The 17,405-nt window shown below is 41.9% G+C and overlaps 1 protein-coding gene and 1 long non-coding RNA gene across 2 annotated transcripts; one reads left to right on the forward strand and one right to left on the reverse strand.

Moving 5' to 3' along the window:
- The first annotated feature begins 5,270 nt into the window (after positions 1–5,270).
- LOC122174011 (uncharacterized) lies at positions 5,271–16,476 on the forward strand. The gene is made up of 3 exons (XR_010590371.1): positions 5,271–6,110; positions 6,934–11,366; positions 16,117–16,476. It is a non-coding gene; the product is annotated as an uncharacterized LOC122174011 (long non-coding RNA).
- LOC101938139 (transcription cofactor HES-6-like) lies at positions 8,087–10,870 on the reverse strand. The gene is made up of 4 exons (XM_005282498.5): positions 10,735–10,870; positions 10,479–10,565; positions 10,283–10,364; positions 8,087–10,042 (listed from the first exon to the last, which is right to left on the reverse strand). Exons 1-4 carry the CDS (start codon positions 10,816–10,818, stop codon positions 9,597–9,599), a joined length of 699 nt encoding a protein of 232 aa, XP_005282555.1. The 5' UTR covers positions 10,819–10,870; the 3' UTR covers positions 8,087–9,596.
- Positions 16,477–17,405: the final 929 nt, after the last annotated feature.

A 17,405-nucleotide genomic window follows, 5' to 3' on the forward strand; every position in this document is an offset into this window, starting at 1 on the left:
TAGTAATAGCCCAGTCGACCAGAGCTCAGGCGTCACTGGCAGCCTTCCTGGCACAAGTCCCTATCCAGGACATCTGTACTAGCTTGAACATCGCCCTGGAGTGCGGAGCGGTGCTAGCTTATTAAACAGGCAGTCAATTTAATGAGATGATGGATGGGGAGAGGATTTGTGGCTGGTGAGAAAACTGGTAGGTGGATTTCAGGAGCAAATCTTTGGATTTCAAGAAAGGGCACAATGAGCTGTGCATTGCCTCCATGAATCCAGTGCTCTGACAGTGCCTTTTTCACCCACCTTCTGACCATGTGAAGTGTCTGTTCTGGACCAGGCTTAAGCCTACTCACTGTGGAGTGTTGGGAACTTGGAAGGGACTACGTGGTGTGCATCTATAGCCTGCATGGGAGTTTGTCTTCATGGACCAAAGACTGTCATTTTGTGGAGGCTGGCTACAAATATTGAATAGCACTCACTGACGCAAAGTAGGAAAGGACAAATCGACACCCGTAACCCTTTTGCTACGGGTCTGTGAGAATGTGGAATGAGGCATGTGGCTGCTATTTAAAAATTATCCCTGAGCTGCTGGAAGTCTTTAAGAGTGAGTGGGGCTTCCCTTACCAGTAGCAGAGCTAATGATGGAATTCACTTGCCCTTTTCGGTCTGCCCACCACAGGAAACATAATTTTGTCAGTTGTAATCCAGAATTAGCCACTGTCACACATTAGATCACAAATGGCCAATTTGGGGTAGTTTAGCAGAGTGCATGGTTTTCCAGAAACATTAGGAAAAGCTTTTAGTAGAGTATAATTCTCTGTTCTTTTGATGTGCCTCTATCTGATGCATGTTCAGGCATTTCCGATATGAAGTTCCCTGTAATGGATCTGTAAAAGTGATGATGCATTTGATAATACATCTTTGAATCTGTATAGTCTCTACGTGGTGCCCGGTTACCTTACTTTTTAAGGACACTTTTAAAGGGTGCCACGCTACCTGACAAGGTGTATGAAGTCACCCTGCTTTGGTGTGTCCTATTGGAATGTGCAGTATATACAGTCTGGAATGCCCCTGTAGATCTTTCATCTAGAAGAGCCATTCCATCAAACTAACCGCTCTGAGGTGGCTCCTAAAATTGTGATGAAGGTGAACTTATTTCCTCACCTTTTTGGGCAGTAGGGAGGAAAGAGGGGAGGTGTGCTGCCCCAGTGGCAGACTGTTAAGGTGCTGCTTTTAATAAATAATAAACCTCTCTCTCGTCACACACAGGAAAGGACACAGATTAAAGGTTTTGGAGTGTCTGAGAAATCAGAGTAGTATGAGGTGGATGATATCCTAGCAGAAGGAACTGGAGAGAGATGAGAGCACAAGGGGAAAGCAAATAGCATAAATGAGGAATTGCTTCCTTGCCTTGCTAAACTGGGATTCAAACTACCAACACTGATTACCCAATCCACTTCCCTGGCATATCAACAAGAGCACACTAGTATCAGAGGAAAGGCAGGGAAAGGACACTTTGTTTTTTAAATTAGAACTGGTCAAAAAATGCCTACTGCCTTACATCATAGGGAAACTGAAATGTGTTTTCCCCCTAAAACCTCAATAAAATTTGATCATAAATAAAACTGAAACTTAAAAATCAAAACAAAGAAAACGTTCTTTAAACAATATTTTTACCAGAAACTAAAAAATTAATTACAATTTGTTTTTGTTTTTTTCAAACAAAAAGCCAGAAGACTTTGACCAAAATTTTTGGTTGTGGTTTAAAAAAAAAAATAGATAAAAGTTTGACCCATCTCTACTTGTAACCTAGTTGTGGATCCAGAGGAATGACCATGACTACTAACTCCTTTAGTTCTTACAGAAAGGCTTAGTCTTTGCATTTTCTCAGGCACAAAGGAAAAAATATATATTTTCAGTCTAGATTAACTTTATTTTGTCCTATCTAAATTAAAACTCATGATTGGGACCCTCCTTCAGGACTATGTCATGGTACCATCTGGGGGAGGGGACCCTAATTATTAGAATGAGACAGGTAATAGTAATGGAGGATTCGAATATTAGAAATATAGATAGTTGGGTTTGTGATGATGGTGAATTGCCTACTGGTAGCAAAGGTTGTGGACCTCATGAGACAACTAGAAAGACTTACATGCAGTCCTGGGATGGAGCTGGTGGTCGTGGTACGTATAGGTAACCATGACTTAGTGAAAGGAAGGAGATCCTGGAAGCCAAATTTAGGCTGCTGGGTAAGATTAAAATCCGGGACCTCTATGGTAGCATTCTTGTGGCTACTTAGACAGGCAGAAGTGCAGGGTCTCAATGCATGGATGAGATGATGCTGTTGGGAAGAGGGATTTAGGTTTATTTAGGAACAAGGAAACCTTTTGGGAAAGGAGGAGCTTACACAGGAAGGATGGGCTTCACCTGAAGCAAAATGGAACCAAATTGCTGGTGTGTAATATTACAAAGGTCATAGTTTAAGAACTCCTCTAAGAATTGGGGGAAAGCCAACAGATGTGGAGGAGCACATAATTTGGACAAGCACATCCTTCAGGGGAGGATTTGTTAAAGGGGATTCTCTATACCTTAGTAAAGAGGAGAGGACAAATGTTGATAAAGGACAGGTTGGAACTGAAGAGAAACAATTAAATGAAAAAGAGCCCCATTCAATTTTATCACATAATGGCAGACAACTAAATATTGACAAATTTTGTAAGCGCTTGTATACAAATGCTAGATGTCCAAATACTAAGCTGGGTGAACTTGAGTATTGAATGAAGAGGTTGATATAATAAGAAACTTGATGAAACAATGACAATCAATGTGACACAATAATACCAGGGTTCAAAATATATAGGAATGGCAGAGTAGGTTTGCTGGTGGGGGAATGGCACTATATGTGAAAGACAGCAAAGGGTAAAATATAGTAAAAAATCTTAAATGAATCAAACTATACCATAGAGTTTCCGTGGATACATATTTCCTGCTTGAATACTAAGTATAACAGCAGAAATATACTACCGACCACCTGACTGGGACGGTGATGGTGATTATGAAATGCTCAGGGAGATTAAAGAGGCTACAAAAACAGAAAACCCAACAATAATGGGGAATTTCAGCTATCCCCACCCTGACTAGGTATGTTACCTCAGGATGGGATACAGCGATAAAAAAAATGTCTAGACACCATTAATAACTGCTTCTTGGAGTAGCTTGTCCTGGAACCCACATGGGGAGAGGTAATTCTTGCTTTAGTACCTCTTAAGCCTGCTAAACAATCAGTGGGGCCACTGGATGATCAAGGTACAAAAGGAGCACTCAAGGAAGATAAGGCCATTGCAGAGAAGCTAAATGAATTCTTTGCGTGTGTCTTAACTGCAGAGGATTTGAGGGAGATTCCTACACATGAGCCATTCCTTTGGTGACGAATCTGAGGAACTGTCCCATATTGAGGTGTCAGTGGAGGAGGTTTTAGAACAAATGGATAAACTGGACAGAAATAAGTCACCAGGACCAGATAGTATGCATCCAAGAGTTCTCAAGGAACTCAAATATGAAATTGCAGAACTACTAACTGTGGCATTTAACCTATTGCTTAAATCAGTCTTTGTTCAAGATGACTAACAGATAGCTAATGTGACACCAATTTTTTAAAAAGGCTCCAAGGCGACCCTGGCAATTACAGGCTGGTAAACATAACTTCAGTACCAGGCAAATTAGTTGAAATGATAGTAAAGAACAGACTTATCAGACACATAGGTGAACTCAATATGTTGGGGAAGAGTCAACATGACTTTTGTAAAGGGAAGTCATGCCTCACCAGTCAGAATTATTTGAGGGAGGGGGGGTCAACAAGCAGGTGGGTGTGATCCAATGGATATAGTGTACTTGGACTTTTAAAAAGCCCTTGACCAGGAAAATCACTCCCTCTGAAGCATCTGCCATTGGCCACTGTTGGAAGACAGGATACTAGACTAGATGAACCATTGGTCTGACCCAATATGGCCATTCTTATGAAGGACAAATATAAAATCTTCATGAATCGTGGGTTCATATATTTTAATGCCGCAAGGGACCATTAGATGATCTGATCTAACCTTCTGTATATCACAGGCCATTACATTTCACCTGGTTACTCCAGTATTTAACCCAATAACCTCTCTGACAAAAGCATATTTTCCAGTCCTGATCTGAAGACCTCAGGAAATAGAAAATCCACCACTTGTGATAGTTTGTTCCAGTGGTTAACCATCACTTTTTTTTAAGTGTCTTATTTCTGCTTTGAATTTCTCTGGCTTCAGCTTCCAGCCATTAGTTCTTGTTCTGCCTTTCTCCACTAGATTAGAGCCCTTTAGTACCTGGTATTTTTTTTCCTGTGAAGATATTTATATTCAGTAATTGTCACCTCTCAATCTTTTTTTGATAAACTAAACAGCTGGAGCTCTTTAAGTCTCTCCCTATAAAGCATTTTCTTTAGTGCTTGAATAATTTCAGTGGCTCTTTCTGCACCCTCTCCAGTTTTTCCACATCCTCTTTAAAATGTGGACCCCAGACTGTATGCAATATTCCATGGTGAGTCTCACCAATGATGTATACAGAGGTACAGGCACACAGAGAGTCAATGAGTGTCTTTTTTTCTACTGTGTACAAGCCCTGCCCATGTAGCACACAGCTAGCCTATTAGGCTTACATTTAAAGGTAAATGGAATTCAGTGGGCCCAACTACTTGAGCAAGGACTATCTGTGTAAGGGTTCTGGGCTCAGCTACTCCATAGCAGACCATGTATAAAAAGTATATAGAACCATAGTTCAGGTGCAGGAAAGCAAGGTCAGATTCTCAGAGGAAGGAAGGCCTTGTAATTAAGGTACTGGCCTGACACTCAGAAGGTCTTGGTTCAATACCTGGCTCTGCTGCATGTGTCCTATGTAACCTTGCGCAAAGTCTTAGTGCCTCAGGTCCCCATCTGGACAAAGGGAATAATTATTTTTCTGACACCGTTTGACTTGTCTGTTTAGATGGCATGGGACTATCTTTTGCGGGTGTTGCACAGCGCCTAGCACGATGAGACCCCATCTTCATTGGGGCTTCTAGGCATGACTGTAATACCAACAATCAGTAATAGGCAGGCTTCCTGAAAGAACTGAGTTTTGAGGGAGAATTTGAAGGAGAAAAGAGTTTTATTAGTGGCTGTATAAGACAAAGGAGGTATTTCAGATGTCAGGATTGAGTTCCAGTAGTTCCTGTATTTTTTTTTTTCATAGAAAATAAACCATGCATATAAAATCAATTATAATGGTTTATATTCCTTATCAGAACACTTTTCATATCTTTAAAAATCTTAGTCCTTGGTATTGTTGGACTAACTTTTGGGAAGCTTGAAATGAAATCGGTTTGTCTGGATTTGTTTTTTTTCTCCTGGCTGTTTGTGTTCATCCTAGGGCTGCTTATGAGTACTGGCCTGCTGACTTTGATTTTTTTTTATTCCTTTGTTTTATTTTTAATTAAGAGAATTCAAGCATCTGTTTGGAGGGAAAAACTGGAGAATTACACACATTGGCTAATGTAAATGAGGAAAAGGTAGGTCAAATTTAGAATATAGCAACCTTGATTGTGAACCTTTAAGTGATGGCTAAGTTCTACATTCTGCCCAAGATACAGTTGCTCAAAAGTATTTGATGGTATTGCCACTATGTTTCTAAGAATGTTTGACTCATTGATCATCAGTGCTATCCTGCTCTAACAAGGATCAATTCTTCCCTGCAACAGGTGTGAGTAACTAACATACACTAAAAGGGGGAAGAGGGGGAGAGAGAGAGAGAATGACTCCATCCTTATCTAAGCCTTCAACTGCATATCAAACAAGAGCTCCTCTTTTTGTGGGCTGCTTCTCTTTCCTTTTACAATGGGGTGTGGTGTCAGATCAGAGAGCGTGTTTATATTACTTTGGAGTGGAAAAGAATAAAGGCAGTTTCTGTGGGGGTACTTGAAAAGGGCTGCATTGATTTTTTTTTTCTTTTTTTTTCTTTATCAGAGCTGCTGGAAACCTCCTTCCCTTCCCAACGCTCACCTCTTCCTGCCTTTGTCAGGGAAGTGTTAGATCTGACACCTTTCCAGTAAGGTACAGAAATGCAAATTTAGAAATCCAGCCACACATAATCAGAGGATGTAAACTTTCTGTGAACCTAATTTGTGGATTTAAAAAAATCCCCTACTTTAGCACATTTCTAAAATGCTTTTGACACTTTTTGGGGCTAATTATATTGCTTGGGCCCAGCTGATTTTTCTTAGAACTAATACACTGTTGAGAATTAAAAACAGAAAAGTAGATTTCCCTCCCTCCAGGAAGGGTACACCCACTTGGTTTCTGTTGCTGTTATATATACACCCAGGCCTTCTGGTTTTATTAAAAGAGCGGACAGACGCCCTTAGTTAACATGCTTAAAACTAAAACCTCCTCCCCTTCCTGCTGTTTGTGCATTTTGTTTTGGACACAGTTTCTCCACTAACACAATCTAAGCAGCACACTGGGGACTTGCATGGCTACACAGCTAGTATGTCATTCCCTTGTTGCTGCTAAAAACAAATATGCAGCAACAATCACTAGTGTATTGAGTTATATATGACATGACATTTACAAAAAGCCATCAATCCACTGCTGTAACATTCTGGAGTGGGCTAAATACGCACCAGGCAGTGCTTTCTCCCTTCAGCTGTAGCACAATGCAGAACATGCAAAAGGTAGGGCATGTGGGTGTGAGAGAAATAGAGTGGGTATATATAGTTAGGGAATCACAGTATTTACCATCTAGCTTCCCTTCTCCAAGGCTTTTTGCCCTCAATCTACAGTGTCATTTACAAAATCCACTGCTGAACTGAAGCTGGCATTTTTGATGTTGACTGTTGGAAGTGGAAGTGTCAGGATTTTCACTTTGCTTTCACAGGGGCATCAGAAGAGCCCTAACCAAGAGTCTTTCATCTCATGGAAATGAAACCAAGCTGAGCTGCCCCTGCACTTCCCCTGCTGCCTGGGAATCTCTCCACAAGCTGTACACTTGGAGGAGCTTGACAACAACCATTGCCAGAGCAGCTTGTTGGATGCATGTGACTGATGGTGAAAATGGTCTGAGGCAGCTGAACGCACAGGACTTCACCACAAGTGTCTCGTGATGGGTTGTGAGTTCAATCCTTGAGGGGGCCATTTAGGGATCTGGGCCAAAACTTGGGGATTGGTCCTGCTTTGAGCAGGGGGTTAGACTAGGGGACCTCCTGAGGTCCCTTCCAACCCTGATATTCTAGGATTCTATGACTTAAATCTAAGCTCTAGCAAGTACATGCAAGCTTAGCTCAATTATGTCTTATGCTTGGTTTAAGGTGTAGGGGGCGCTATGTACACCACTTCACTACTTTTAGAGCAGTTAGGTTTCTGTCTTCCCTTTCCTACCCATGAGGAGAAAGATTAGGGCAGGTCTCCCTTTGTCCCCTGCTGGCTGGTGATTCCTGGCCTAGGGCTTTAAAATGCTGAACATTTTTGTTGGTGATGGAAACAGCCTGTGGTTTTACCTTGCCCTTGAGAGAATCTTATAAGTAAACTGTTTGCTAGAGGGTAAAAGTAAGGCCAAATGTTTTTAATGTTGCAGGATAATACACATTTATCTTTGAAAAGTATCACTATAGAGCATTAGTATCAGTACTGGTGAGGAGAGGCGGAGAATAAAATTTTCAAAATGAATGTATTATTGGAGGGCAATGGCTTTTTTTTTTTTTTTTGCGCAAATCTGGGATTGCATTCACTCTGTGAAATGACAGTTTCCAGGAGATGTCATTTTGTGCTTTGGGTGTTACTTTTAGTCGAACTGTCCATGCCACTGCTTCCATTTACACATCAAAACACAAACCTCCCTCCCTAAAGCAGAAAGGTCTTTACAGGCAGTGCTCTCACCTCTCTTTGAGGAGCATTGCCCTTCTTGCTAGTTCAAAGGCAGGCGAGAATTTTAGCACAACTGGGGAAAACAAACAACTCTGTACCAGCTGTGAATGAAAAACACCCACATCAGATAATTTAAAGAAAGTTACAAAGCAGAGGTCTACCAATAATTTAGGTATCTGATTTTATTGTTCCATAGGGTCATTAACAAAGGAAAGTTACATGTCTTAGTCCCCATGTACTTATTTTGCTTCCTCTCCTAGCTGGTTCTATGCTCAAATACCTTCATGTACTAAGGAAGCAACTTCACAATACTTTTCCTGTTACAATGACAGCTCTGTGAAAGGTAATATCACAGCATAAATAGCCTATATCTTCCAAAAATAGGAACATTGAGGTGTATCACCTTGTATACAGGAATGTTGATGCTCCAGCGGTCACTGGAAATATTTCCTTTTTGAAGAAAATTTTCAAATCTATTTCACAAACTTCTTTTCAACACCTGTCATTCCTCAGCAGAAAAAATGTACAGGTAAAGTTAAGCCACAAGTAAAGCATCTGCCTAGTACTTAAATTATAACTACAGCTTTACAAAAAGAGACTTACTTGGGGAAATCAAGTTAAGAGTAGTTTCTTTAGAATGGCATTCATGTAACCATGCCCAGGAATTTTAGTGTTCTAAAGTCAACCTACAACACAACTACATTGCTCCCTTCAATATCTTAAGCATCTTTCAGTATTAAACAAAAGAAACATTCAAATTCCAATACTTGAGCTAACAATGCTTAGTACAAGAATTAAGTGCTAAATTACCAGCATTGTGTCCAAAACCGTTACAAATTTGTTAATAGCAAACAATATGGAACTGGATTTTTAATGTTAAAGTGGTTAGAAGTGTATCACACTCCAAAATACATGCAATCATTTGTGAATTCAATATTTTTTATTAAAAAGATTAAAAATAAAACATTTGACACCCTAATATACATAACGTCACAATAAACTCAGATGTGCTAAAAGCAAAATGTGCAGAAAACACTCATTTCTAAAAGGCACCCTGCCACCAATATTTTAAATGTTTGTCTAATTCCAACTGATCTCTAGTTTACTCTTCCTTCACTGAAGGCAAGATTCTAGACCACTAAATAATAAAGATACTAACCACACCAATCCCTTTCAGGGATCTTTACTATCACTATAACACTTAAAATTGTGCATGCACATTTAAGTCATATACCTCTCATTGAGTTAACCACCAAGATATAAAATGCACAAGGGCTTTTTCTTAATAGAAAAGGAGTGATATTTGGGCCATTTATAAGGGCCAAGAGAAAGACAAGGCTGTGAAATACTGCTGTGCATCCACCAAAGAGCTTTGCTACAAAAAATCCCCTTTCCTCCCTCCCCACCCTCACACCCCAAACTCTCCTAAACAAACCAAGAGTTACAAAACATCTCACACACAAATAGATGAAATGTTAACACATTTAACAATTAACCTGTCAGGGTCTGACAGTGTAAGAGTGCCATCTATGCAGTCCTGAAATACAGTAACGTTAGACACAAATGCACCATCTGAAAGCCCCACTGTCCATTCCAATGGCTGTAAGGAGAACACAGTGCTCACGTATTCTCCCATTATTAGGTAGATCTTTGTTGATTCCTGTGCAGTTTCTTTATTTACCAAGGTCTCCACATAGATTTGGAAAAGCTAGGTGAAGGCACATTGTGTGTCCTGGAACTGTCCAGTCCAGCTGGGGAGGCCGGGCTTTGCTCAGCCTCTGTCTCTTCCAGATCAGAGCAGGTCTCTTCACTGGAGGAAGGGGATAGAAGAGCTGAAGTAGGGCTGGCTAAGCTCAGAGCAGCAGGGGACACCCCCGCTGGTTGGGAGAGCCCCTCACTGCCAGGCCACGAGGTGATGGAGGGTTCTGACAAAACATCCGCGATCAAGTCCTGGAAACTGCCTTCGTTGAGAGGCATGGACTCCAGCAGGTGGTTCAGCAGCTCGGCAGCAACAGTGGAATCAATCCCCGGGCAGTTGGAGACGAAGGTATGGACTTCGTGCATGCACTGAATGTACCCAGCTGCAAACCGCTCGCTGGCCTCCCGGTGCAGCTTGTCACTTTCTGCAACAGCAGCACCCATAAGGAAACACACACAGCTGGAGTCAAAGGGGGGAGCCCCTTCCCTCCCCCCAACATCCCAAAGCGGTCTGGGCCCACCCACCCCCATTCTCTGGCTATGCCAACCTCTCCCCCTTCACAGCACGGCTGGCACGTCACTTCTCGGGATACTGCCGCCCCATCGTTAGAGGGCTGCTACTTCCCCTCTCCCCCCAGCATCTCCCGTGCCCGAGGGGGACTCACCGAGGGACCGGCTCTGCAGCACGCCCTGCACCCGCTTCACGGTCAGCTCCAGCACCTCGGCGTTCTCCATCTTCGCCTGAAACTGCCCGCGAGCCGCGGCGAGAGAGGACAGCGATCAGCCCCGCGCCAGGGCCCCCCAGCGCCAGGGCCCCCCAGCGCCCCCACCCCCGCTCCCATGCCCCTGCCGCAGCCTTACCTCCGTGTCGGCCAGGATGAGCCGCAGTTCCTGCAGGCTCTCGTTAATCCGCGCTCGCCGCTTCTTCTCCACCAGCGGCTTCCTGGCCTGGGGAAGGAGAAGGGGAAACACACATTGCACCGACCGCTGCATGCCCCGTGCAGGCCAGGCCGCGGCTCCATTGCACCGACCGCCGGGGGCGGGAAAGGGGATCCTGCAACCCCTGCCCCCCCTCCTTCCGGGGGTCCTGCCTGGGGCCCCTCCGCGCCCGGCTCACCTTCCTGTCCCCCCCTCTCGCGTCACAGAAATCCTCCTCCTCCCGGCTGGGCCGGCTCTTGCTGGGCCGAGAGGACGGGGCCATGGCAGAGCGCGGCGCAGACACCACGGGCTGGGGGAGGGGCGCAGGAGGCGGTGGAGGCAGCAGCTGGCAAGCGGATCACAGGGGCGGCCTTCTGCACCAGCCGGCTCGCGAGCGTCCCCACTGCCCTCTCCCCCGCCCCCTCCGGCGCCACCACTCCCCGGCCTTACTTATAGCCTCTGATTTGCATGTCAATGAGCCCATTGGTCACGCCGAGCCGGGAGAAGCCGCAGCGTTGGGCGAACTGACCAATGAGAGACGGGCGCTTTGTCTATCTAGGGGCGCTCTAAGCCTCCACCAGTGTAGCGGGAGGGGGGCGAGAGGGCTGGGGTAGGGCACGATGCTCCAGGCTGGATGGTGTTGGTTGGGGTCCTTCCCTGCCTGTTTTTTTTTGTCTCGTGTGTACTGGGACTCACTCAGCCGTGTTTGTCTCGGTGTATTGGGAACACACAGAATCCAGCTGTACCCAGGATGGGGTTCAATCTCAACTCTAGCGGAGTGGTGTTGGGCTGTAATCCGTGCCCAGGTTCCAAGGGAGGCTGAGACATGTGGTAAGAGATGAGAACACTGGCACCAATTCACATGTTTCGGGGGGGGGGCAATTTTCAGTTCCCACCCCCCATCTACATGGACCTTGGGTCTCCCTGGGCCTTTCTTACCTGAACAGTGCATGATCTGGTGCTGCCAGGAGTCAAGTTCTTAGTAACAACAAGGAGTCCGGTGGCAACTTAAAGACTTACATATTTATTTGGGCATAAGCTTTCGTGAGTAAAAAACCTCACTTCTTCAGATGCATGGAGAAGTTCTTAGTAGACTCCCCTGTGCTCCACAGAAACAGACTCCCCATGCTCCAGGTTGCAACACCCTTTGGCCCCAATGCCTGTCTGTCTGGACAGAGCAGAGGGTGACTGGGCCACATTTGAGTGGTGATGTGCCCTCGTGCCCCAGGTTGCAATGCTACTCGCTGACATTTGCCCCACCCACCTTTCCATCTGGACAGAAAGGTGACCCAGTCAACTCAATGACATTGGCACCATGCAACTCCAGCAATGCTCCAGACCAGTCCAGTAGCAGCTGTACTGATTTAGTATAGGACCACTGTTTTAAAATGGTTGGGCCGTGGGGGTCCTTCCTGGGTCTGCAGTCTATAGAACTTTGAGCAAGTGCAAAAATGTGTGGGGGGGGAGGGGTGCGGAGGGGCATTACTTCCCCATCTCCAGTAATTGGCACCATTCAATGGGAAATGTAGAAAGTAGGACAGAGAAAAGTTTATGTGCACCACTTTCCAATGTATACCTTTTGGACAGTGTAGTGTCTATGATATACGTTACACTCACTGCTTCACATATGTAGGGCTAATACCTGATAATCTAGTCTAAATAAAAGTAAAACATGTTTTGTTGTTGTTTTGTTTTTGTTTCTTTGGAGGTCTAACTTCTGTCTTGAGGTATTTGTATGTAATGCCCAAATAAGTCAGTCTAAGGGCATAATTCAAGCCTTCCTATTTAAATAGGAGAAGTTGAATAACTTCACAAGAGGAAAAATGAGATTTCAAAGGACCACCTTATTACATTTCTTTCCTTTGAGGTATCTCTGGAGAAGGGGCAGCCTGCATGAGTTATGGAGGAGACAAAGTAAATAGCAAGGAAAACTTTTTTTTTTCTATATAGTGTCAAATATGCACAAGTTAAAGCCATGCATTCAGCAAATTCTGAGGAACATGGAAATATGTTCTGAAATTCTAGTTTCCTCTTCATTTTGGGAAAATTAAGAAAGTAATACAAAAAATTCTCTAAATCTTTGATTCTTTTATCTGTTTATTGGGGAAACAAGGAGTGGTCAATAAAATACCACAGTACAATCCCTGTGAAAGACCAAAACGCAATTTATAATACTGTTACTGCAGATTATTGGTCTATTATTTATAAGGGTTTTTACTACCCTTGGCACTAACATAGAGTATCAGAGTCCGATAAAAGACTTTCCACTGTTATCAGCAAATCTTCCAGGATGTACCATGAACGTCTAACAGTTATCATTTTCTAGAATTCATGTTACATTCACAAAGGCATTCAGAGTTAAATTGCTCCCCTTTAAAACATCAATTTTCATAATCCTACAAACCAAAAAAAATAAAACCGGAGGAAATATCTTTCATTGTCTTTATCAGATACTATGAACCAATTTCCATTTATTTTATTGGTATGTGTACTTTACAGTCTATTATAAATCTTCCTCGCAATTGTTTCTTAACAGTATGCATGTTATTAAAGGCATAAGAAGAAGTAAGAGGTCTATTGTTACCAACAATGTGAGTATGAAGAAGGTAATTTATATGTAAGCAGGAAAGCAGATACAAATATTTGGAGCAAAAAGTCCTGGGTCCAGTCCTGAAGTCGTTACTTAGTCTAAACTCCCATTGAAGTCAAGGACTCAGGAGCAGGCCCTCATCATGATTTAATATTATGAGAGATTTGAATATTTGCATAAAATCATTCACTAATTTAAAATGTTGCTAGGCGATGTTGTTCTTTAAATACTTGAATTATTTAGCAATTAGTATGAACCAGTATGTGTGTGCTTCAAAAATCAGACTGATCATCAAGATAAAAGTTGAAACCCTATAAAGAATCACGATCCAATGTATTTGCAACATGATGAAAACTTCCTCCCTTCCTTGTTGGATTTTGTTGCCTCTTCTGTTCCTTAACCTAAAGAATGAAATAGTCTGGCTTTGTGAATGTAACTTGATGCTGATGACAGTTGGCAGCTGCAGTCCCCTCAACAGACTGAATCAAATAAAAGCATTAGGTCTTGTCCCCAAGGAGAGCGACAGGTGTTCGCTCTCCCTTCTTTGTTTCCTTCTTTTTTTCCTTGTTGGTAATGTATGTCATATTTTGACTAGCCAAGAAAATGAGATGCATCTTCTGTGTGTGTAATCAACATCATAGCCAGGAACAGATAGACAAATACATAGATGTATGCAAGTATATGTATCCGCCTGCCTCTGTGTACTTGTACTGCATAACTCTCTTCATTTCTGCTCTGGACTATTAGTGTTATCTTGCATTAACAACCCCCACAGTGCATTTTTAGTGTTTTCACGCTACTTTCATTGTTGAGTTCATGAATGCTACTAGCACATGCTATTTTTGTAAGCATGCCAATAGAGAAATGAGTGCTCATACAGTGCATGGCATATACACACCCTTTGAGAAAGGCATAGTTGTAGATAATGCCGTAAGTATTCACTAACACTTCTCACTTGCATCCCTGCTCACTTTTTCTTTGTGGCTGTATTTATTATAAGCACTCACTTGTTTCCTGCAGGGAGACATATGTTCATACTTGTGTGTGTTTGTGTATGCACATGGCTCTTCCTTGTATTGGTCATCATTCACAGTTTGGCACAGTTAACTTATCCCATATAGTCTGTTGCATAACGACCTACTCATTGAAAAAGAACATGATAGCTCCTACGCAGTGTTGTTGTAGCCGTGTTGGTCCCAGAATATTACACAAGGTGAGTGAGGTAATATCTTTTATTGGACCAACGTATGTTGTGAGAGAGACAAACTTTCGTGCTTATATAGATCTGTTCCATCTTGTAAGTTTCACAGACCTGAAGAAGAGCTTGGTGTAATCTCCAAAGCTCATCTCTCTGACCAACAGAAGTTGGTCCAATAAAAGATATTACCTCACCCACCTTGTCTCAATGAATCTGACCAAGGGTGATCATAATTACATTTAATGACAATGATACTTAAAGACCACTTTTCATCTTCAAAATGCTTTACAAACATTAATGCTTACAATAGCCATATAACATAGAAATTATTCACATTTCACACATATGGAAATTGGGACCATAAGGTTAAGTAATCTGCTCATGGCCATAAGCAGAAGTCCGTATCAATTTAAGAGCTCCTGGTTCCAGATGTACAGTTAGGCCACTCTCTTTCTCAAATTGTGGTTCACAATAGATTTTTTTAAATGTGTGTATTTTCATGAGTATATTTATTTTTGTTCTACTTCTGCTCAACTCTCATCTTGCTCTACCAATGAAAATCAGGCTTTGCCAAAGTGCTCAGTGTTGGCCTAATTGACTCCAGGTGGAGCAAAATTAGGCCAATTCTGAGCACTTGGGAAAATCTCATCTGAATCATTTGAGAACCTGGGTGCACATCAGGCTAAATCAATCCTTGCTGTAGTTCCACTCTACAGTGTGCACACATGCATTGAGTTCAAACAGGATTAATCTTATTTTGACACAATTAGTGTAGAGTATTTACAAATGTCATTTTGGGCCAGGACAGTCACAGTTTATGCTTATAAACACAGCTGACTGGCAATTTTGTAGCACTTCCCATTTTAGTCGTATTTAGCATAATAGGAAAAAAGTAATCAGCAGGGAGGAATGGTACAAAATAACCATGGATACAAATTATGGTAAAGTAATTAATTACTACAATTTCCCTGGGTAGATTTTAATTTTGATACAGAGTGAGCAAGGTGTCGTAAGTAGAAGAAATGTATAAATCATATGGTTTAAAGCATTTGATTTGTAATAAATAAGGAATCAAAAGGACACTATAAGCAGGTTTTTCTTTCGACAACATTTAGCTTTTTTCAACATTTGTAATCTGCTATATTAAAATATTAAGTGATTGTTTCACCTATCACTTATTTCAGTGAAGTTATACCTGATTTACATCACTGTGAGAGCAGTCTCAGTCCCCAATTTTGTCAGTACAAATCATTTACGGTCTGTTTCTACTCTCACTTAAACTGGCATAATTCAGAAATGACTCCAGTAAAGTCAACGGAGCTACACTGACATAAAACCAGCATGAGACCAAAATCAGGCCCTTAGTACTGATCTATGAAACTAATCTGAAAAATTCCTAGCTAATGGGACGCTGCATGTCTGAAGGATCACCAAAGAAACCCCTGAATTCTACTCTTGATTCTGACACAGACTTCTGCTTCTGCCTTTGGCAAGCCACTTTACCTCTCAGTTTTGCCTTCTGTGAAATGGGGATGGGATAGCACTAACCTTACTAGTAGGGCTGCTGTGATACTCAACTAATTTGGAAATGACTTTTATAATTAAAAACACTGAAAAAGTGCTGAGTATAATTTCTCATTCATCTCACTTCTGCACATTTAGGAGCAACGAGAAATAGCAAGTTTAGAGTGAAAAGTCTGATTTCCAGGGTGCTTGAGAAATCAAGAAACCTAAGATAGACAAGTGAGACAGCTTTTTTTTTAATACCTCTCTCATGCTTTCCACAATTGCAGCAGCACAAAAGTTTTGCATATCCAACTAATTGGAAGTTGCATCGCAGAGGACCAGAGAAGCTGTGGAGAAAAGGAGAGAAGACACTAGTAATGTATGAGAAAAAGCCAAGGTATCAGGAAAATACCAGCAAAGTCTGAAGAGAAGATGTAAAAACTAAAGCCATGTGAGACAAACCAAAAAACATGGAGAGAGATTTGTTTAATCTATTTCTGATTTACGGCCTGGTCCAGAGCCATTGAAGTTGATGGGGGTCTTACATCGACTTCAGTGGGCTTTAGATCAGGCCCTTACTGACATCCATTTATCTACATCTGGTAGGTGTGGAAATCCTAATGATATCAATGGAGGTTCCATTCTTGGAATGATTGTAAAGTATATGCTCTTTAGTGAATGAACAATAAAACAAATAAATGAGCCAATCTGAAATATTTTTAGAACTCTCAATACAATTGATAATAGTTTAATATTACTGTAAATTTTAATTTAATTTTACAGTTGACTTGAACTGATAACATTGCGCTCAAGTGGCACCTTTTCTGGAGTGGGGCCTTCTGTAACCTCTAAGAAAAGTTACAGGTAAGACAATAGCTGTACCAATTGACAAATGCTGGAGCTGACTTTGCTGTACATTAAATATGTATGTTAGAGAAATACAAGAGTATTACTGTACCTGTCAGATGGCACTACATGGAAGTTTTTGCAGGATACCTGCTTCTTCCATAGGGAAAATGTGACATTCTTGTGCCACTTTAAATGGTAGAACAATTCACATCAGGTAGAACAATTCAAGACAACCTCATACATTTGAACGTGAGCATCAACTGGAATCAAATGGAAGAAGACTCCCTCAACACCACTTCTAAGTCCTTTCTCATAGGTGGGAAATTCTGGATGAAGTTGTAGTACACAGTTCTATCAAAACTCTTTGCAGGCTGTTTAATACACCAGATATTACAGTTGATGGATCGATGGCTAAGTTTACAAGCTTACCACTTCTCTCTCCCAGACGGAATGTCAGATCTTCCCAAAAGCATGGAATTATCACCTACTAGAAGTTGTAGCCCACAAAGATGTAAACCTTAATAGTACTGCAATTAATGGAGAGCTCCTTATAACTGAGACAGGCTGTGTTTTGGGAGCAGTTTTAGCTGCAATGCTGCATGTGCATTTTTATACAAATTCAAACACGACTGCTTATACATAATATACCTGTACATAAAATAGATAATGATTGTTTTCAATTCTTTTAAAATAATGTATTGTAGTTAATGAACCCTGGCATCAAGAC

Source organism: Chrysemys picta, chromosome 9 (genome assembly GCF_011386835.1).
Source record: "Chrysemys picta bellii isolate R12L10 chromosome 9, ASM1138683v2, whole genome shotgun sequence".
NCBI lineage: Eukaryota > Metazoa > Chordata > Testudines > Emydidae > Chrysemys > Chrysemys picta.